This window comes from Notolabrus celidotus, chromosome 7, assembly GCF_009762535.1.
Source record: "Notolabrus celidotus isolate fNotCel1 chromosome 7, fNotCel1.pri, whole genome shotgun sequence".
In the NCBI taxonomy this organism is placed as follows: Eukaryota; Metazoa; Chordata; class Actinopteri; order Labriformes; family Labridae; genus Notolabrus; species Notolabrus celidotus.
Genome location: NC_048278.1, coordinates 4078821 through 4101258, shown reverse-complemented (window position 1 = coordinate 4101258; position 22438 = coordinate 4078821). Strand labels below are relative to the sequence as shown.

General features: G+C 45.5%; 2 protein-coding genes across 3 annotated transcripts in view; both read right to left on the bottom strand.

Annotated features, from left to right (window-relative positions):
• On the bottom strand, nt 1-4077 carry LOC117816427. Its single transcript, XM_034688686.1, has 6 exons — nt 3731-4077; nt 3301-3369; nt 3088-3193; nt 2484-2523; nt 2296-2374; nt 1-2162 (listed from the first exon to the last, which is right to left on the bottom strand). The coding sequence occupies exons 1-6, from the start codon at nt 3958-3960 to the stop codon at nt 1916-1918; spliced, it is 771 nt and encodes a 256-aa protein (XP_034544577.1). The 5' UTR covers nt 3961-4077; the 3' UTR covers nt 1-1915.
• Nucleotides 4078-5675: 1598 nt separating this feature from the next.
• Nucleotides 5676-22438, bottom strand: part of LOC117815486 (E3 ubiquitin-protein ligase SMURF2) — a 58542-nt gene continuing 41779 nt past the window's right edge. The window contains exons 9-20 of one of the 2 annotated variants that reach the window (XM_034687234.1): nt 22273-22357; nt 20281-20439; nt 19490-19546; nt 15000-15213; nt 12781-12884; nt 12587-12701; nt 12268-12446; nt 11444-11581; nt 11117-11237; nt 10823-11024; nt 8425-8500; nt 5676-8266 (exon numbers count right to left, since the gene is read on the bottom strand). In XM_034687234.1, coding sequence (XP_034543125.1) covers nt 8167-8266; nt 8425-8500; nt 10823-11024; nt 11117-11237; nt 11444-11581; nt 12268-12446; nt 12587-12701; nt 12781-12884; nt 15000-15213; nt 19490-19546; nt 20281-20439; nt 22273-22357 — 1550 coding nt within the window. In that variant the 3' untranslated portion in view covers nt 5676-8166. The remainder of the gene's footprint in view (nt 8267-8424; nt 8501-10822; nt 11025-11116; nt 11238-11443; nt 11582-12267; nt 12447-12586; nt 12702-12780; nt 12885-14999; nt 15214-19489; nt 19547-20280; nt 20440-22272; nt 22358-22438) is intronic. The other variant, XM_034687235.1, reaches the window with a different exon arrangement.

The following is a 22438-nucleotide window of genomic DNA, read 5'->3' as shown; positions in this document are numbered from 1 at the left end:
TTCGTCATGATCCAGAAATGTTTAATAAAACAGAAGACGGTCTCAGATCCAGAGTGCAGTGGGACCGAGTGTTTCCTCTCCGTCACAGGAAGTACAAACTCAAAGTGTTTCATCTTATTTACATGAATGTTTCTGTTAAATGAGCTCAACCTTCAAAATCTGCAGCCGTAAAAACCTTGATGCACTGCTGATATCAACAGTCACACGTCTGAGGGGGCGTTATGAGTATCCTCATAACGTGGTTTCAGGAAGCACCAGATCAGACTTCAGTCCACTTTAAGTTTTTTTTTAATACGCACCAAAGCTGCTCACCGTCCAGCTCTGTCCCTCTGCTTCACTAACACACAGCTCCTCCTCTCTCCTCCTCTCTCTCCTCGTGTGGCTGCAGGATTGTCTCCCTGCTACAGAAGCAAACATTAAAAACACACGTTAACATGTTAATCTTGATGCTTGCGTTTGATCTCTTGATGTTGAAGCTCTTCTTCAGACACGAACCGACACGCTGAGGAGAAGAACTCTGATTGGATGTCAAGAAGTGCACGTCTGGGCTGCTGCCTCTGAACCGTGCGCTCGTATTTAACAAGGTTTTCATCCAGGAGGAAGGATCCGTCCTGCTCAGAGGGAAACCAGTACTCTATGCACTCTGGTTTCAGATCCACTGTGACCGTTACTCAAACTTAGGGCCCCGTTACAACGTTGGAAACATTCAGTTCACTTCAGTAGCATCACTTAAAGCTGGAGCAGGTTAACTACTGATCGTATAACAGTTCAAAAGTCTTTAACAGTCATTGTACGTCGTACCAGCAACACCCCGGTGTCTGTCCAATCGTTTCATACAGACCGAGTGATATGATTGGACGACGTACCGGCCAATCAAGCTGCTACCTGCGTGTATTCTATTAGTGCATGCTCTGCACGCATCCAGAGTCTATCAGATGTTTCTACTGAAGGCAGGACAACAACAAGAGAGGAAGACGGGAGCTGACAGAAGGACGTTGAAAGAAGAGGAGAAATTAGAGAGCATGTCGGGGACAGCTGAGAGAGACTGCTAGCTTAAAACTTTGTGTCGTGTTTGTTTACGTTCATCAGGTAACTTGAGGCATTTCCTCACCTGAGAGTGAGACATGAGCTCTTTGGATACAGATAACACGAACGATGTAACACAGCCGTCTTTGCACCGCTAACTCCGTCAAAACGTGCATTTGTGTGTTTTGGAGGCGTGGCTTTGGAGCGAGGTCAAAGAGGAGGGGGCGGGACTCGGGCTGCGTTCTCCAGATAAACTACTCCAGCTTTAAGATCTGAGAGTGTCTGCGTTCAAACCGTTCATCCTTCTGGTTTTACTCTGGTGTTCAGAAGGGTTCAGGTTCAAATACCTGGCCTGGTCCGTTCAGGCTGACTCATATAAAACCATGAAACCATGAAACCATGAAACCATGAAACCTGTTTCTGGTGTTTGTAGTTTCATCAGGAGAGAAGCTGATGAATCTGTCGTGCACTCACAGACAGCATGAACAAACATTTCACATTACTCAGATATGAACGTTATCAGAGTGTAAATGAGGTCTTGGATAAGAATCCTGCAGAGCTGCACGTTGGCATGAGGATGAGAGAGATTAAGGAGGATGATGAACTCTTAAAAGAAAGCTGTAAAGTTTTCCGTGGACAGATCAGAGGGAGGTTCAGTGTTTCTGTAACGAGGATCTCTCAACCGGAGCTCGTGTTTGTCTCTCCACTCTCTTCTGGCAGTAATCCTTCTTTCAGTCTCCTGCTGTGAGCACGAGGTGAACAGACAAACGCCGCTCCTCAGGCCAGCATCAGAGAAACCAAGAGTCCGTCCTCTGAATCCAGAGTCGCAGGTGAAAACCAGACATCGTTTAGTCATCGCAGCAGAGTCTCTTTTAGAGATGCCGTGGTCTCAACTCTGCAGCAGCGCCGAGTTGGTCTGTCCTTGAGTTGCTTCCTCTCCGTTAATCTGCAAACCACTGAGGCCGTCATCGGGCAGGTTAGTCCACTTACAGCGGCTCTCGCAGAAACAGCACGCCTGGTTCACCACCAGCTGCAGTCCCTTCACCTGCTTCCTCACTCGACAGTGTCGGTTGCATTCGCGGCACGACTTGAACAGCTGAAGGATGCACTCTTCATCCACGACGAACTCTGACGAGCTGAGGGAGACAGAAGAGGTGTGTTAGAGTCTAAATACTGTGTGTGTGTGTGTGTGTGTGTGTGTGTGTGTGTGTGTGTGTGTTTGTGTGTGCGTGCGTGCGTGCAACGCTGAATGATGATCCTGCAGCCTACCTGCTCAGATCCACCAGGTGCAGCCCGTCTCCTACGATTAAAGACGTGCTGGATTCTTCATCGCTGTTGTCTTGAATATCTGCAGGTCAGTTTAAAACACACACTTTAATAACGTCATTATCTCTGGTAGGAAACAGTCTGCTGGAGGTGGACTGTGCTCAGGTGAACATCAGGTGAACATCACTTACCTCTGCTCTCCTTCTGACCCGACTCTCTTTTCTGAGACTCCTTAAAACGAGAGGAACAGACACATGACTTCAGAACTGCTTCATTCAACACAGCTTACAAATCATAAAATCATAGTAAGAGCTGGATCAGGCTTGGACCAGCACTTAGTTATGCTGATATAGGCTTAGACTGACACACTGGGATCCTGTCTTTCCCTCTCTCTCCTTGTCTATTACTTTAACTCTTCCTGTCCCATTAAAGTTACTAACCATAGACCTTTCTGGAGTCCCTGAGCTCCCTTGTCTCGTAGGTTCCTCTGGATCTCTGCTGCTGTGGACGTGCCAGACTCCAGCTGCTACAACTACTACTATCTGTCTCACCTCTATCATCTCTCTCTCTCTCTCTTCATCTCCCTCTATCCCTCTCTCCAACACGGTCTCATCAGATGTGTGTCTAACATGAGTCTGGTCCTGCTGGAGGTTTCTGCCTGTTAAAGGAAGTTTGTCCTTGCCACTGTAACTTGCTAAATGCTGCAAAGTGCTCTGCTCATGGTGGATTAAGATGAGATCAGACTGAGTCCTGTCTGTAAGAGGGTGCAGGTCTTGATGTTGGGTCTTTGTTTACCTTGTAAATGTTCTCTGATGACTGAGCGGATGAAGCAGCACCGCTCTCCTCTTCATCGTCGCTCGGTGAGCTCATAGCGACCTGGTATTCATAGTGCACGCTGTCACTGCAGAAACACAACAAAGAGGTAAACAACAAACACATGTGCAGGTTATACTGTTATTCATGTTCCTGCCTTCCATCAGTGAGAGATATGGAAACGTGTGTACACACCAGCTGACCGCTGAGGAGGTCTTCAGAGTCTGAGAGACTGACGGATCCTGTAACTTGCTCTGAAGATAACTACAAACAGAACACATGACAGTTAGTGAGCAGAACAAGAACAAGAACAAGAACTGTACCTGTTTCCATGTCACCCATGCAGTGGAGAGATAGCAGACCGTTGCTATGGAGAGAGATAGCAGACCGTTGCTATGGGGAATGGACCAATCAGAACCAAGCATTTAACAAAGTCCTGCAGAATCCTGCATGATGCGGTCTGGGTAAAGTTCAACAGTTAAATGAACCTGATTGGTCGGACTGATAAAGTGAGCACACTAAATATTCTCTCTCTCTGTGTTTGAGTTTAGGCCCCTCTGACTTCAGTCCATCAGGGGACTGAGGGATCAGGTCTCAAAGAGGTCTAAGCTGTCCCTCTACTCACATGTTTATAAGGAAGAAAGCCATCTCAGCGTCGGTCCTGAACCCATGCTCGTCCCGGATCTTCTTCCAGACCCCGTGGGCCGATCCGATGTTGACCCGGTTCTTGGCTCTCAGTCTGTCACTCTCCCGCTTCGCGATCCGGGCCTTCTCCGACAGGCTCCTCCGATTCCTCTTTACGGGGGACTTAGACTTCCCTGAAGAGGTTTCTTCTGCTCCTTCACCGCCCTCCATCTTCACTCATTCTTAGATTGCAACGTTTCAATAAATCATGTTTGATTAAGGCTGAAAACAAAGGCGAAGCTGACGCTGTTCGTCCTGTTTGAGTTTTTGACTCCTCCCGTCTGCCGTAACTCAGGCCGGTTTTTTCTCTTTCAAAACTTTATTTAAACGCGTCTTATTACAGACAAATACAGGAAGTTATTATTTTATTTAATATTGTTATTATTTATCAGTTTTAATCAACAAACAGGAAAACATTTCACAAATTACTCAAAGCAGCTTCTTCAATTAATAAAATAAGATCTGAACAAACTAATAAAAAAACAAAGAACAAAGTGAAAGAAATCCTAAAATAAATCAAAGTTAAATAAATACAATTAGTTGAAATTGAATAAACATCACCAGCTTTTTACAGCTTGCTTGCACACTTTTAAGATCTTAAAGTCATTTTTAAACACTACAAAATTAAAATTAACTTTTAAAATGAACAAAATTGAATCCAATAATCCTGGATGTGTAAAAGTAAATATAGATCCTTTTTCTTAATTAATAAATTGAATTAAATGTAACTTATAAAGGAGGTTTGGGTGTATAAACTGGGAATATTATACATAAAATGATCTACATGAAACGTAATCATGTTGATTTTAAGTCTATATGCTGATGCAGCTCAAAATAAATTACATTAAATTCAGAATGTATCAAAGACAGTTGTACTCATAAGTTTACATCCCCTGGCAGAATTTGTTTGTTTTTTTGCCCATTTTTCAGAGAATATGAATGATAAGAGAAAAAGCTTTTTTTCACTCATGGTTTTCGGTTGGGTGAAGCCATTTATTGTCAAAAAACGGTGTTTACTCTTTTGCCAGGGGATGTAAACTTATGAGCACAACTGTATAATTGAAAATAGACTCAATTGAAGTTTTAATACAGTTAGTTCATAATCGTTCTCCTTCACACGCTCTGACAGTAGGACCCCTGGAAATGAACCAAAATATCTCACTTCCTGTCGACATTTATAACCATGACATTAATGTTTATTTTAATTCTCAGGGAGCTGGATATGAATACAAAAAACGTACACTTAGGTGAAACTGTTCTGAGGGGCTAGGCCATTGAAAACAGTTAGGGGGGCGCAAGTGAGCAAACATTTGGCTCGGTCTCAGTAGATGTGTGTCTAACATGAGTCTGGTCCTGCTGGAGGTTTCTGCCTGTTAAAGGAAGTTTGTCCTTGCCACTGTAACTTGCTAAATGCTGCAAAGTGCTCTGCTCATGGTGGATTAAGATGAGATCAGACTGAGTCCTGTCTGTAAGATGGTACTGGATCTGATCCTGTCTTGATGTTGGGTCTTTGTTAATAATAGAACATAGAGTACGGTCTAGACCTGCTCTGTTTGGAAAGAGTCTGAGGAGAACATTTGTTGTGTTTTTGCGCTTTACAGACAGATTTCCTTTTATTTATCCAAACTTAAAATCAACTCTTGAAAGTCAGACTTCCATTCCTCATCAGGTTTTGTTAATTCCACATGATCAAATTATAATGCTTTAAATACTCAATGTTTCTTAACTTTCATTAGATCCCTTTATATAATGTTTATTCCTACTTTTATTTTCTCTCCTTCCTGGTGAAAATGACAGGTATAGCTTCTCGTCTCTGCACAGAAACACGACAGGAAGTTGTCCCTGGTTCTTCATGGTCTCCTGAAATAACGACAGAGATGCTGTTGGTTCTATAAAACATATTGCTGTGAGGTTTAAACAGCACAGTTTTATTGCTCAGCTTTCTGCAGGGTACAGGAAGTGTATGACTTTGTTTCTTACGTGTCTGAATGTACAGGTGTCAGTTACACAGAGCAGCTGATGTGAAAAACTATCCACACACAAACTGTAATAATAAATACAAAAACAGATAGAAGAAGAAAGAAAACATGGTGCAGTTAAAAAATGATTTTTACTGTTTTGTACTGATTTCATAAAAAATCCTTTACACACACACACACACACCCACACATACACACACACACACACACTTGTACATAACCTGTCATCTTTCCTTTAAAGTGTTGTCGTTTGAACTCCAGACTGACGGCTCGAAATCAAAGACAGAATTTTAAAGTATGCAGCTTTTTCCAGAACTGAGCATCAATTTATTCATCAGATCAAATACGGTGGATAAAGTCTTGTTATGTCATCACAGGCATTCAACGTGTCAAAAACTAAATAAATCCAGAACCTGGAACTTCTTCTCTGGATGTTCGGTCAGTCCGGGAGGAGGCGTGGCTTCACCTCGAAGTACCCGACCCTCTCAGCGTCAGAGTCGGACAAGTCGTTTAGAAAAAGAGCGCGAGTGGACTGTGTGCACGGGACGAACATACATGTGTGCATATCAAGAACGTGTGTGTATATATTTATGTTATCTACAAAAGAAGAACAATCTGTCCGTTAGTTATTTGGTAGATAGAAGGAAGTGTCTGATTATAACTTGCAGCCCATGTATGCATAACGTGCAAAAAAGGTGTAATGCATTTCTTTCCTGCCTCCGAGGGACCCAGACGGACGCTTCAAGACGCTGTTTCTTTGTTTTCTGATGATCGGCATAAAATGAACTCGAGCTTTCTGAGCAGCATGGTCACAAACAAACGCCAGCAGCAGCATGTCTGAGAGTCCTGTATGATGCAAAGGAACAGTCTCTCTCTCTCTCTTTCTCTCTCTCTTTGTAACGCTGAGTTTTCTTTGGATTACACTCTGATGCAGACGGACTCACGGAGCAGCACCAGCCTTCAGTCCACTTCGCCGCAGCACACGTGGCGTCACGCTCTCATGTGGAGGTTTCAGAGTTTAGAAGTGAGAGGGATTAGAGAAAAGAAATGTTGCACTTTATGACGGGGTTAAAACCAGGGCCTGATATAAAGTTTCTCACCCTCCCTCCCTCCCTCCCTCCCTCCCGTCTGCTCGCATCATGAACCTAAAATTAAAAAAAAGGAAAACTTTACCTGAGAATGCAAAAAAGTCTGTGGCAGACACCAACATGCTGCATTTAAATCAAACAGAACAAGCAACAATATACAAAATAGCTATGTGTTTGTACATATATACCCAGAGAGGACCGGTGTATAGATACTTCTTACTCTGTATATTTCTAACGCGGTGGTACAGGAACAGAAAGGTGATATATTTGAATCTAACAAAGAAAGCACTCCTGCAATCACTGCTCAGTTTTTAAAGTGCTCCAAAGTGACGAGACAGACTGACCGACGACTGAAACACACACCCGCCTCCAACACGTCATCACACCTGGTCCCACGCTCGGACAGGGGTGCCCTCTCTACAGGTAATCTAACTACAGCTTCCCGTTTGTCTGCTGCAGGTGGATGTGTCTGAGGAAAGGAAGACTCGGGAGTTCCTCCATGTTTACACATGCAGACACGTGTTTATAAAAGCTGCAGTGATTCAGGAAGTCACGTGTTCTTCATCTCAACCAGAGCCCGTCTCGTTTCTTTAACGTCCCACCACACGCTCCAAACTCAACGCCAATACACATCCGACCCGCACTGCAGCCTACAGAGTGACGGTTACAGAGAGCCCGCAGACTCACAAGGAGCTCTGCCCAGAGAAGACTTGGGATGGTGACCGATGAGGACTTTCCTGAAAGAGGCGAAGCAACATTTTGGAATGTAACTCTGCATGAATCGAAGCGTTACACTGAGGTAGGATGAAACTGTGGCGCTCCTGAAAGATGAAAGCCGAGCAGGCCGCGAAGACTGGAAGGTGTCGTTGAGGTTCAGGTGGCTACCAGGGGCAGGAGGTCTGCAGGGATACAGATTCAGTAGCATGATGAGGATTGGAAATCTGAGAACAAAAGAAGTGACATTCTGCTTTCTGACGCCGAGGGAGAATATTCAAACACTGCGTCCTGACCTAAGGTGAGATGAAGGTGCAGCCCTCTCTACGTCTGCAGCAGCCTGTCAGTGAATTTAATCTGTTTCTAACACAAATCATCCGAGTCACAAACATGAAGACAGAAGAGGAGAGCGGACTCTGTAGCAGCTGTTCACACAGACATCGATGAGGGAAGAACGTGGACCAGGATGAGAGGAGAGGAAGACTGCAGGCCGGTCGTAGACGCACACATCAGGCTCTGAGGAGTCCATATGCTGCAGTGACAGTGTGAACCTACACAGTCACACACACACACACGCACACTGTCTCATGTGTCTCTCATTCCACAGCGAAGCCGCAGGTCTCCTCGATGGCCGTCAGCAGCTTGTCGTACAGCTTGTCGTAGCCCTCGTACGGAGGGATGTCGATCCGGTTGAAGCTGGAGAGAAGAGGAGAGGAGAGGGACGGATTATACGTCTGATCTCAGGATGGATTCCGTGTCAGTGTGAGAGTGTCAGTGTGAGAGTGTGAGAATGTCAGTGTGAGTGTGTGAGTGTGTGAGTGTGAGAGTTTGTTATCGCTGCATGTGACACGTACCAGGTGTGGGCTTTGGGCAGGTTGTTGGTGTTAGCGTCGATCTGGTGTATGGTGAAGAGTCTGGGTCCTGCAGCTCCTGAAGTCAGAACACAAACCAGATCAGTTCAGCATCAACGCACCGTGTCTGCTGCTGTGTCCCGTGGAAATGTGTTTTTGTACTTTTTTTCACTCCAGCATGTGGAGACGTAGTTTAAAAAACAAAGCCAGAGGTATAGGGCTTATCAGGTCCGTATTTAATCAGTGAGGATTCTGTATTTAATCTATGAATACAGGAAGATTGCGTACGGAGAGCTGGAGGAAGAGGCGGCGAGGTCAAACTGTGAACCACGAGCAGAGTGTGTGACCGTGGACGAAAACTGTGGCAGCAAAGTGCCAATGACTACTGAATGGAAAAAAGTAACTGCTCTGATCAGTGAGCCTCTCGTGTTGATGCTAGGTCTGAACTGGGTCAGAGGGTCCGGTCAGAGTGTCGAGTCAGAGGCTGTTTTGGAAACGGCCTGCTACATACTACTTACTAATGTAGTATTCAGTAGGTACTGCCTACTACATACTGCGTTTGAATTTAGTCTGTAGTCTGACTGTTCTGTTCAATCTGTTCTGCAGCATGCTGAGCCAGACGTCACTAGATTTCCGGTTTCGGAATTCAGAAGTAGACAACGGTGAAGCCGATAGAGACACTGCTTCTTTAGCATCACTTATGATTTCAAAAGTTAGGAAGTGGTTTATATGTAATTCAATAATTTTCACATTACCCAAAAACGGATTTTGTCCCGTCAAAAACAAAGGAAAAAGAAAAAGCAGAACGAGCGCTGTGCATTGTGGGAAACAGTACGTGAGGCAGGCTGGTCCGATGCACACTAGGGCTGTCAAAATTGCTCCAAAATGACGTTCGAATATTCGCTCTAGAAAAACCCAGAGGTTCAAACCATTCGAATATCTATTTGTACATTATGTCAATAACAGGTGGACAAACTAATACAAGGAGATTTCAGATTTAACATGACTAAAACATACCTACACATTACAAAACAAGTAAATGACCTAATGGTCTATACCGTAACACTTTTAAGACCGTAGACATCTCGCTCGCTCGCTAGCCCCCCTCCCCTCTCTGTGCGCAATGCGCTGAGTGAGTGCAGAACAAGACTTGTGCGAGCAATTAAAGGTCCCAACTCTTGTCCCTAATATAGGCAGGCTTCATTCAGTGATTCAAGCAAATATTATTAACATTAATTGAAGTTAAAAACGCAAAAGTAGTCCACTTACATTCTTGGCGCTTGTATAAAAAAAGAGAGGAAAAACTGCATTTTATCCCAGTGTCACTGATTGTCGGGCTCTTTTAGTCCACTGTCAATGTAGGGTCTTAGGCCGGACAGCTTATTTGCCAAAAACACAAGACAGTCCACATGTGAAGAAGACAGTTCACATGTGAAGAAGACAGTTCACATGTGAAGAAGACAGTTCACATGTGAAGAAGACAGTCCACATGTGAAGACAGTTCACATGTGAAGAAGACAGTTCACATGTGAAGAAGACAGTTCACATGTGAAGAAGACAGTTCACATGTGAAGAAGACAGTCCACATGTGAAGAAGACAGTCCACATGTTAAGACAGTTCACATGTGAAGAAGACAGTTCACATGTGAAGAAGACAGTCAACATGTGAAGAAGACAGTTCACATGTGAAGAAGACAGTCCACCAGTGAAGAAGACAGTTCACATGTGAAGAAGACAGTTCACATGTGAAGAAGACAGTTCACATGTGAAGAAGACAGTTCACATGTGAAGAGGACAGTCCACATGTTAAGACAGTTCACATGTGAAGAAGACAGTTCACATGTGAAGAAGACAGTTCACATGTGAAGAAGACAGTTCACATGTGAAGAAGACAGTTCACATGTGAAGAGGACAGTTCACATGTGAAGAAGACAGTCCACATGTGAAGAGGCCCGATCTCTTTTTATTCACCATGTTCCCATCGGAGAAAAAGACGTGTTCAGAGGACACTGAGGATCCGGGGACGGAAAGATTTCTCTCTGCCGTCTGCTTCATGCTGTGCGTGTGTGACTCCTGTGACCTGTCCCTGACCCGTCATGCAGTGCGCCCACTCGCAAAGCAGCCGATGTGTTTTTTTTCCACAGTTGAATATTAATTTTCACAATGGAATCTCCCTTTTTTTTTAATATTCAAATTTAGAATATTCGTTGACAGCCCTAATGCATACTGAGAAATGTTCCTGAATCAGTAGACATCTGGGGAGTTTTGGCATACTGCAGATTTTGCTCTTGTTCACATAATACTTACTACATACTGAATTTTGGCCAAATCAGTACGTACTGCTAGTATAGTAGGCGGTTTCGAAAAAAGCCAGTGTCAGGTCTGAGCGTCAGGTCAGTACCTTGTAAAGCTTTGAAGCCCTGCAGAGGAACTCTGGATGAGCCTGTCACAAACTGCAGCAGCCGTGCTCTCCTCTCCTCGTCGAACGTCTCCACGGCCTTCCAGAACCACTTGACGATGTTACTGTCGGGGGTGCAGTGCTTCAGCCGGGTGTTGGACTTCCAGTCGGAGATGTCGATCTTTCCCAGACCGCACACGATGAGCTGAGGGCCGGGGAGCGGACACACGGCGGTTAGTGTTTTAGATTAAACATGAACTCTGTAAAGTGACCTCGGAGTGTCTGTAAAAGTCTTACCTCCAGCTCTTTCTCATCGAAGGACTTGAGCAGGTGTTGAGGGATCACCTCGTTGAAGCCTTTCTGCAGGGCCAGGAACTGAGCCTCGATGCCATGCAGGAAACGCCAGTTCACGTACAACCTGCAGAGAGAACGATCGTCAACACTGGAGCAACACACACAAACTCAGATTCATCTTTGTGTGTGTGTGTGTGTGTGTGTGTGTGTGTGTGTGTGTGTGTGTGTGTGTGTGTGTGTGTGTGTGTGTGTGTGTGTGTGTGTGTGTGTGTGTGTGTGTGTGTGTGTGTGTGTGTGTGTGTGTGTGTGTGCGCGCGCGTCTTATCTCACCTGACATACTCCTTCTTTGTGTCCTCTGAGACCGGAATACTCTTGCCGTTCGGTTTGAGCTCATGTTGGATGATTTCACCGTACGCATTGTGCTCCACGCAGAAGGTGTGATCGAGGACGCCCGTGATGTCGTTGTCCCTGAAGGAGAGGAGGAGAGGAAGGTTCGAGATAAGTTTGAGAAAGGCATAGCAGATAGCAGAATGTATTTGTCTTAAATCTTTTCTTAGGCTGGCTCCACATTGGACATTTTAGGCCTCATTCACCACCCCTTAATATCAGGGGGTGTGGCCTGATTCAGGGTTTGTCGTAACCGATTATTTGTTCAAATAATCCCCAAGAGTTTGGTATCGATGAGAATACTTTACTGCTCTCAACCAGGGCGCAACCTTCCTGACCTGGAGTCATAAACATTAAACATGTAACCATAACCTGACCACTCGTAAGACGGCCAAGACGACGATCGCCCTCTGTGTTTGTCGTCTGAAGTCACGTGAGTTTCTGTGAGATCTCAGGTCTGATGTCCGACAGCAGTTATGTGCTCTGATCACTCTCGGGGTAACATGTTTAGTTATCAAACTGATTTTCTGTTCCTTCATCATCTGTAACTTTGACATCATCAGGTAAAAAGTAAAGTTTTAGCTCCTATGAAGACATATTTTGAACAAATCTCACAGGTTGTTCATGTTTGAGGTCAGAGGTCATGAGCTGAAGCTGTCAGCAGAGGGCGCTGTAGTCTACAGGTCGCTGTGAGTGCAACTGATGCATCACGGCTCTCTAAAACAGACTCATATTGACTTTCTGGGTTAGAGATAAAGAAGTCTTACAGGATCCAGACGAGGCTGTTGTGGAGGTCCGGGTCCACGGACTCCATGTCGTCCAGAGTGATGGGTTTCCCCAGCAGCTGTTTGTAGAAGGGCAGAGTGAAGCCTCCGTCGATGTAGTGACCGTGGAACACCGCCATGCCCATGATACGGCCCACGAAGTGGAAGTACGACAGGTGCTCCTGCGCCGGAAAGGACGGGGTTAATCACAGAGCGTGTTCATGTTTGAGAAGTCATCATGCAACATCCAAACACTCAGAGAGGAAGGGATGAAAAGAAGAAACACGAGTTATCAACACATCTTTGACAAGACTGTTCGTACCGGGTTGACAGCAGAGTCTGGGTTAATCTGTAAGGTGTAGATGTCGTCTCTGGAGTACTGGAACAGGCCGTAGTAAGGGTTCAGCATCTCGTGGGACAGCAGGTACAACCACTCCCTGACACACACACACACGTTAAATCTCTGTTTCACATCACGCTTCATAAGATACTCTCTGACTCTTTAAACGCCCCTACCTCGCCACCCCGCCGTAGTCCAGCCCCTCCTCTCCTCGAAATTTGATCATTAATCTTTTCCAGAGATCCTTCGGACGCATCTTCATCACCTGCCGGTAGGACTCCTGTGATACGACACAAACAGAGAATGAGTGAACTGTGCAGAAAAACAATAAGAGATATTATTAAGAAGGACATCATGACCCTGACGCAGAGAGGGGACTTAAACAGGAGAATAAGCACTAAGAGGGACGCAAAGAGGAAGCTTTTCCACCAAATATACACAAGAATCTAAGAACCAGGAACCTTTCTAAACAAAAGTTTAACAGCCAGTGATTCTGTCGATGAGTTTGGGCGGGATCTTTCTTGTTTTGGAGAACTAACGCAGACCTGTGACCTTCTGAGGAGTGAAATAAGGCTGTTTTCAAAACCGCCTACTATACTAGCAGTACTTACTGATTTGGCCAGAATTCAGTATGTAGTAAGCAGAATGTGAACAAGAGCACAATCTGCAGAAAGCCAAAACTCCCCAGATGTCTACTGATTCAGGAACATTTCACAGTATGCATCGGACCAGTCTGCCTCACGTACTGTTTCCCACAATGCACAGCACTCGTTACGCTTCTTCTTTTTCCTTCTTTCTTAACTGAGGAAATCTGTTTTTAGGTGCTGTGGAAGTTATTGAATTACATATAAACCACTTCCTAACTCGTTAAATCATAAGTGATGCTAAAGAAGTTTTTTCTCTATCAGCTACGCCGATGTTTACTGCCGCATTCCAAAACCGGAAATCCAGTGACGTCTGACCCAGCATGCTGCATGACAGATCCAAAAGAACAGTCAGTATGTAGTAGGCAATACCTACTGCCTACTACATTAGTAGGTAGTATGTAGCAGGCCAAAAACATCCTAAGTCTCTTGGACTTTATCTCGACCCTGGTCCTTATGGTGGAGATGCATCACGTTCCTACAAAAGGTCTAAAGTCTAATGGAAAGTTCCTGGTTTTAGTTTCTGACCTGGTTCCTGCAGCAAACCTCTGGCCTGACTCATCCTGACATATCCAGGACAGGTACTGGTCAGTTTCTCGTAACTGAGGACTTCTAGCGCTTCTTTTCTTTGTATTCCCGCGCTCGTTCATCGTCAGCATGTTTCTTTAAATGTTACGTAAGAGTCAGAGACGTCTGGATTAACAGAGAGAGAGAACGACATCCTGCAGCAGAAACAGCAGGATGAAGCCAAGGACGTCAAACACAACAACTCAGAGCAGCTTCATATTTCTATCAGGTGTGTGGGAGCTTTTGTTGCAGCAGAACATTAGTCTTGTGTACGCGCACACACACACACACACACACACACAGACACACAGACACACACACACACACACACACACACACACACACACACACACACACACACACACACACACACACACACACACACACACACACACACACACACACACACACACACACACACACACACACACACACACACACACAGCCTGCGTCAATCTGCAGTTCTGGTTCCTGCAGAGCAAACCTCAAGTGGATCTGCAGAGCTGCTTTCACACTCAAATTTCCCCTTCCACAGCTGTCACGTCGCAGGAGGATGAAGTCATATTTTCACTGCTCAACTCGTAGTTATGAAGTTATGTCTGGCCCTGAGAGCTCGCCACTGCTGCCTTAGCTCCCCTCCTCACCCGCCCGCTCTCCCCCCTGCTCCGTCTCTTTAACTGCTGAAATCATCCAGAAAGAATGCCTCGCCGTGGAAGAACAAATGATTCGGAGAGCAAGAAACAGAGAGACGGAGGAGGAGAAGAAAAGGAACAGAGGGATGTTTTTGGTGGTGTACCGGAGGCTTTTCGGCTCAGCTCTTTCCCTGGGAATCATAAAGAAGTTCTGAGTACTGGTTCTGAGCCGCCCCGGGCCTTTCTCTGCTGCACGTCGTAAAGAGGGTGAAAAAATGCAGTAAAATGCAAAGATCAGGCTCTCATTGTTTGTGGAGACATTCAGAGTCCACCACCCAGCGCCAGATCCTTATAAAGAAGATGAAGAACTCTATGAACACATTTTAAAGCTTCTCATGTGTTTGCTGCTGTGCACACAATCAAGACCACTTTCTGAATGAACGTGGATCACTAAAGATTAGTGCCGTTCAGATGCTTCATAAACACGGTGCATTGATTTTACGCTGCAGAGAGGGTCGTCCTAACTCCAGGCGTGTCGTTCTTTTTGTTTACCTCAAAGATCTCCTCCCTGCAGACCTCGATGCGGCAGTGTCCAGCCTGGGGTTGCTGCTGGGACAGCTCCTGCCGCAGGATCTTCAGCTTCTGCACCAGATCCCGCTTGTATTTTGGGACCGTCAGGCACTCCGCCTCTTCAGGCAGCTGGGCCGGAGACAGAGGCTGAGGCGGGACCCCAGGACCACCCTGGTCCTTCAGCTGAGGCGGATGACTGCAGAAAGAACAGATCAGAGAGAGGAGGTGAAGATGAGCAGAAGGAGGGAGATTAACGTGCATGGAACAGAAGGAGAGTGAGACATCGGAGTACAGAGTACTAAAATTCCTCGAGTCGTGTTCAAAGTGTGCACAGAGATCGCCCCCTGCAGGTTGAAACCGGTTACTGCAGTTGAATCTTTCTATTGGCTGATCTGGTGTTTTTTTTGTGACGTACGCGGTGCAAGCTTTCGTCACCGAACCTGATAAAACATACGTCATCCAATCCTGAAACTGTCGGAGGAGAAGTGGACGACGAGAACTACGAGGACAGATATTAACCCTTTCGTTCATATCGGTCAGTACAGTTACAGAAGGCTGCTCATGAACTGTTTTCAACTTCTCCTTTATTTCATTTACCCTGTCTATCCATCGCCCGCTGCATCTGTGCGTCAAACTATCTTTCAAACCCTTTACGACCAAATCCAACCTCAGCTTGAGCAACTTCTGATCATATTTCCATCACAAGCACGAGCCCTGAAGATGCCCTCCTCTGAGCATGCTCGAAACTTCAACTCTTTTCATTTGAATGAGTATATTCTTAAAGAGAAACTATACATCTTCTCTAAGGTGAGTCATGGTTTGCTCCAGCCCTCCTTGTGGTGTGATGCGGGAGAGACGCTGAGCCAGCAGAGCTCCCGTCCTCCGCTGGAAGAGACAGAGACGACACACCGAGCGTCCTGACCCGGATAAAAAATGGAACCAGAGATCTTCTGAGGTAGCAGCCGCGTAGCCTCCCACTTATCCCGACACTGGTTATACACTCGGTCTCTCTGGTTCAGCGGGTTGAAAAAGGCCTTGTCTATTCAGGCTCTCCAAACTAAACGGGCACAGTGTTTCTCGAGTCTATCCCCATATAATCAGCTATGCTGCTATTTATTTTATTGGCAACCGCTGAGGCTGCTAGCATGTCAAAGAAAGGGTACGGCTGCATCAGAGCAGTCCTGAAACCACTTTAGGAAAGAGGAGGGGAAGAAAGGATGGCCTTAAAGCTGAATGGAATGAGTTGCTCTTGGCTGGAAGGCTGAAGAAGCATATAATAAACCATAATTTCAGCGCTCCTTTCCCCCGTCTGAGGGCACGGTGTAATTAAAAATACGTTGACATAGTTCAGCGTCTCTGGTTTCGAAACAGGACGAGCTCGCCATATTTTATGGTAAATATAGAAAACACAAGCACAGCAGAGAATCTGGAGGGAGACGGTTCCTCTGGCTGTGACAGCTCAGGTGAAATACGACGATCGGGGGAAAATATTCACTTTCAAATTCAACATCAGAGCCAGAGGATTTTATTATTGTTATTTCAAGGTGGAGGGAGTGGGAGGAAAAGAAACGGGAGAAGTCAAAAAAATGAAGGGTTGAACATTTTCCAGAACTGGGTCACCTGCGTCTGAACCTGCAGAGTCATGATAGGCCTCCGTCCTCCTTTGAGGTGAGAGAGTGCACGCACAGGAGCGCAGGAGAGAGTACTCTCTCTGCTTTGACACGGCAGCTGGCACAGGTGGGCTGAAATGAGTGTTGAGTAGGTGCAGTGGTGTTAAAGCCACAGCCTCACCCGCTCTGCCCCCCACCCAGCCCCAGAATCAAAGGAGCCTTTGTGAGCTGGTCTGGTCGGAGGATCAGCTGCTGCCGTGCTACTTCGTCAAGGAGGGATCAGACTCTGCAGAATGTGAGCTCAAAGTGTTTGCACGTGTGTGAAGAAACATATACATCCACGAAACCTGTCAGTAAACGTGTGATGTCTTACCGAGCCACCACGTCTGCACACTGCTGGTTTTAAATAATACAGGGAGTGCAGGAAACCAGACAGACTGCAGTGATGAGACGGAAATATGCTCCATCAGACATCATCAAGGTGGTTTTTTAATGTATGAACCGAGGCCCAGATCTCTGCAGTTCACCTTTTCACGGATCACCCATGAATGCACCACACAAACAGATTTAGCTGCCTGCACACACAACTTTAGAAAGCTGCTGCACGCCTGTGAGGTGTGAAATCATGTTAAAACATCAATGCAGATGTTTTATGTTTATGCCTTGGCAGAGAAAACACCTGCTGATGCTCACTGAATTTAAATCTAGTGGCGACTAAAAATACCCTACACATACACACACATACAAACACACACACACACACACTGCCGCCGCTGCAGGGAGGAAGCTGAGAGCTGGAGAGACGGTGTGGCACACCACAGTAATGTGGCCGTGTCTGACTGTCTGACAACTCAAGGCCTTCATCAGCGTCGGGTCGACAGCTACGAGGCCGTGTGAGTCACATGCAGACCGAGACGTGTGCTGGAGGATCAGCAGGGTTAGGTGCAAATTGCAGAGTCTAGTTCTGCAGAGGCAAATCTTTTTCACACCTTCTGATGCCGCAGACAAAGCACAAAGTTTATGGTGGCGGTGAATAAACAGCTGGTGAGATATGACCCACAAAAACAAGACAGCCGGTGACATCCAGGCGGTGACGCGTAAATAAGATGGGTTCTTGAGAAGGATGGAGAAAGATGATTTAATAAAAGTCAGACTGTCAGACAGAGAGGCTGCGGTCAGGTCTGTGTGCGCCTGTTGCTCTAACAGCTCGGCGTACAGCTGTGTCCTCTGATACTTTCTGTATCTGAGAGACCTGAACCACGTCTCTGCAGCTCTGTTTTTGTGCATTTTTGCAGCCTTGTCTTTTAAAAACAAAAAGTGCATGCACCTCTGAGGTTTTCTATATTACAAGAAGGCTTATTTTTAATGCTCCAGCTTCACATCCACGCTCTAAGTATCGTGCACACAGCTGACAGGCCGCCCCTCCTCCTGAAACAACCTCCTCAGTCTCTGTGTATGTGAACAGCTCCATGCAGTGCTGCATGTCAGCAGGTCCAGGTGTGTGCATGTGTGTGCATATGTGTGCATGTGTGTGTGTGTGTGTGTGTGTGTGTGTGTGTGTGTGTGTGTGTGTGTGTGTGTGTGTGTGTGTGTGTGTGTGTGTGTGTGTGTGTGTGCGTGTGCGTGTGCGTCTCTGCTGGTTGGGTGTTGATAAAAGACAGATGTCCTGACTCAGAGCCAGCAGAGAGACGGATAACTTCAACAGTTTTTGGAGATTGAGGACGAGGAGATGACGGGAGGAGTGAAGGTGTAAAGATGAAGGGATAGACGTGGAGGAGAGGTGTGGAGTTGACGTTTGGTTCGTGGTGTACGTTCACACACGTAAACACAGATGTTTGTCTGCTTCGTGCTTCTCCACACGTGGTCTTTGTGTTTCTGCTCGCCTGCTGTCAGCCTCTGTTCAGTTGAGGCCAGTAATATTCAACATTTCAGAAACAATCTCCCTGTTGGAGGTGTTTCCAGTTATTGTTTGACTTAAAGCACCCTCATCTCCAGAGTTTACAGTCCTATTCATCGTTGAAGCTCAGTCGTCTTAAAGACGGAATAAAAACCTTGATCGAGAATGTGTTCTTGTTTTCCTTAATCAGTGTGAATCACGGAAAGCTGCGTTACAAATTGGAGCTCGTTAATTTTGACCTTTTGCTAACTTTGTCTGGTGTCTCTCAAATCTCTCCTAATAAGGAGTCAGACGGGCCGTTAATGATGCTGACTGGATCACATAGCTGCGCTTCAGAGGCTGCTCGAACACATATGGATACAATTTGACCAAATGACCAGATGTTCGTTTCCCAAACATGTCTATCGTGCCAGCTGCTGTTATTGAAAGAAGTTTCCACGAAGGATCCGAGCTGAAGGGGAGAAATGTTCACGTTTCTGCGTGTCTCTCTTCTTCTAATGATTTCTGCCTCACACACACTGGCAGGCGGAGATCATCTCTCTCTGCAGGTTTATCACAGCATGCACAGAGTCCCTCTCTTTAACTGAGACACTTCAGCATGGAGGTGACGTATGATCGGTGGGAGAGCTGATGCTAAGCTAACAGCTGCTGTGCTAACACGTTTTCAATATTACTCTGCGCGAGAAGTCGGCCAGATCGTCTGTCTGCTGTCTGATCTACAGCTCAGGCAGACTGCTAACGAACGTGTGTGTGCGTGTGCGTGTGCGCGTAGCTTTGAGTGACTAGCCGCTGAGGCTGCTTTATGTGGACAGCTTGAGTTAGTGGATGAAGGCCCGTGTGTGTTGATGCATCGCTCACATGCAAGCTTATCAGAGAACATCTGCATATGTCGGTGCACACACATACATTTGCAGTAAAACATATGTGTGTGTTTGTGTGTGTGTTTGTGTGTGTGTGTGGGTTACCTGAGGTTAGTGTTTTGGCTTTCCGGGGCCACGCGGGAACCATTTGGACTCGGGCTGCTGGAGGAAACGGGAGGAGAGCGGGGAGGAAAAGACAGAGAAAGACAAAGAGGCAGCAGAAGGGAATAAAAAGAATGTGGATGAAGGAGAGGAGGAGAGGAGGGGGGGAAGGATTAAATAAAAAACAGGATGAAAACGAGGAGAGATGAGTAAAGACGTATATGATGAGGAAGGAGAGAAACCGTGTAAGGTCAGGTGGAAGGCAGAGGAAGAGGGGATGACAAAGAGAGGAGAAGAAGAAACATTTGGTGAGATTGAAGAAGCAGAGATCATCTTACAGCAGACGTATTCCTATCACAGTGAGGTGGATCACAGGTTTCCCCTCTATCAGGTCGTTCCAGCGTTCCCAGACCGGAGTCATCTGGTCCATTTCTGTGACGTCACTCATATCGCCGGCGGTCGCCATATTGGAAACGCTGCTCAAACTAACTTTCAGTCAACCGAAAATGAGGCAAAGACATGGAGTTGAGCCTCCTAGATAAAAGCTACAGTGTGCCTGCTTGTCAGTCAAGACAGCTGTGCCCATTGGTCAACAGAGCTGTCAATCATGACGGGGTCGGGGCTTATGATTTATACTGCAGCCCGTCAGCAAAGGGAGCTCTAAAGCGTTTGGCCTCAAAGCAAAAACGCTCACCAGTCATTGCTTCATATATAAACAGTTTCTCCCTGACTAACTGAGAGAGAGAACGCCACAGACATGGACGCCCAAACACATCACTAACTCGTGAACTTACTTGAGGACGAGGTGCAGGTTGGCCGACAGACGCGGATCTGTGAACTGCGTGGTCCGATTGTTGTGGTCCACGAAGTAGACGCGGCCCGTAGCCGTGTTTCTGATCTCCCAACCTGGCGGCAGCGGACCCAGCTCCTCACAGTTCACATTACTTAGATCCCTGCACACACACACACAGTCACACACACACAGAAACACACAAACGAACAGGTCAACAATGAGGATACAAACATGATTAAACCCTGATTGAATTCCTCAGATTTTACGCACTCCAACTTCTTACAAAAGATAAAAGTGTGACTGAAGCAGTGTTTCTTTCAGTCCTAGATCACAGTGATAGTATCTGCAGACGTGCCGGGGTTTTAGGCTTTACTCTTTATAACAAAGTATGTCGGTGTTCTCTGGCATTGAGGCGTGATATGCACTTCATACATCTTTTTATCTATAGAAGACGTTTACCTTTTATATAACGTCTATGCTGAACTGGACTTCTGATCAGACTTGTTTAAACCATCTGATGCTTCAAGAACCACAGCTTTACTCTGACCTCAGAAAACCTGTCCCTAGTTTTTGTTCTCTAAACACGTGGACTTATTTACAACTTTAAAGACGGACACTCTTGTTTCTCCAGGACAATAAAAGTCAATTATCTCAGATCATTTAATCTCAGCGTGCGATTCTTTTCACTTGTTTTTGGTTTATTGGAGTTTGTTGGTTTTTATTTAATACTTTTTTATTAGACTCAGCCAGCACAAAACAACAATGCAGCCATAAAACTCAGAGGCAGACCTCATGCAAAAACAATTCATTAAAAAAAAGACAAAACAAAAGGAAGTTCATCGTCTGAAATAAAAAAGAAAAATTTAATTAAAAATGCAAAAAATGAAAAACGGAAAAAATAAAAATAAAATACAATAAATAAAAAAGTTAGATACAAAATAGATACAATAAACTTTAAAAATATATATATTAAGAAAATTCAGTCTGAAAGAGAAAAGTAAAAATTAAATTAAAAAGTAAAAATGAATAAAAAAATACAATTATATCAAAATAAATAGTTAAATGAATGAATCAGAATAATTCTACTCATTCTTCTCACTGTGATGATCTTCTTTGCAACCAAAAGGACAATCTGGGTTTGTTTTAAATGGAATCTCTACAATATTGTAAACGAGGGGAAACTCGATGATTCTTGAGGCTTAAATAAACAATGTCTGGCCTGAGAGTGTTAAATAAATTAATGTGATTAGAATCTGCATAACTGCATAGAAATGTTGCATGAACTCTAAGATGCACTTCCTCTTCAGCAGGTTCACAAAGCTCAGCCGATCAGACTGCAGCTCTGATCCTGGATTCTGGTGCTCAGTAGAAACCTGAGTACCGGTCTGGGACAGGGCTGCAGCTTAAGGAGAACTTCTGCTCTGAGAGTAAAAGTGTTTTGTCCTTGTGTGACACACCACTGTGGAACAAAGTGGAACAAAGCACATGCCTCGCTGCTCTCATCACAACATACCGGCTCATTTAAGCAGCTCTGTCCAGAACGACCACACCCACAGGTCGGATGAATCTGCGTTCTCCGTATGTGAACGGCAGCTACGCCGAGACACGGCCAAGAATGTAACGCAAGAGCTGTTTCTATATTAAAGCAGAGGGCTGCAGAGAGTTAGGGAAAGTGTTTGATTGAATGCAGATCCACTAGCCTGTGGTCCAAAAATGTTCCACGCCGGACTGCGGGGTCGTTAAATTGGCTGACCCCGACTTGAGACTGAAACTCGACTGTGTCTGAACATGAGGCCGAGTAATTAAAAGAGAAATGAGGTCTGTTCGAGCACAGGCCGGTCCAGTTTGTTCCTGTCAGAGCGGGAATTAGCTTCAGGTTTCATATTAGGATTAGAAACACAGGCTGTCGGTTCAGATAACTCTGCTCATGATGGTGTAAAGAGACAGATCTGATTGATGAAGAGGGAAATCATGACTGAAGAGGAAGAGTTACCTGGGCACGCGGGGGTCATGCCAGGTGCTGACTCCGGTCTGCGTGTGGAGGAAGTAGACCTGACCCTGCTGAGTCGTCCTTTGCTCTGAAACAGAGAAATAAAAAAGTGAGTTAAAGTGTCAGGAGCAGCGCTGGAACAAGCTTGGAAGTGTTTCTGGGTCTGGAG

Coding starts and splice junctions, on each gene's coding strand:
- LOC117816427 (XM_034688686.1), bottom strand. CDS start 3,960: ATGGAGGGCGGTGAAGGAGCAGAAGAAACCTCTTCAGGGAAGTCTAAG. Junction 2,524..3,087: donor CATCAGAGAACATTTACAAG/GTAAACAAAGAC, acceptor TCTCGTTTTAAG/GAGTCTCAGAAAAGAGAGTC. Junction 2,163..2,295: donor CACCTGGTGGATCTGAGCAG/GTAGGCTGCAGG, acceptor TGTCTCCCTCAG/CTCGTCAGAGTTCGTCGTGG.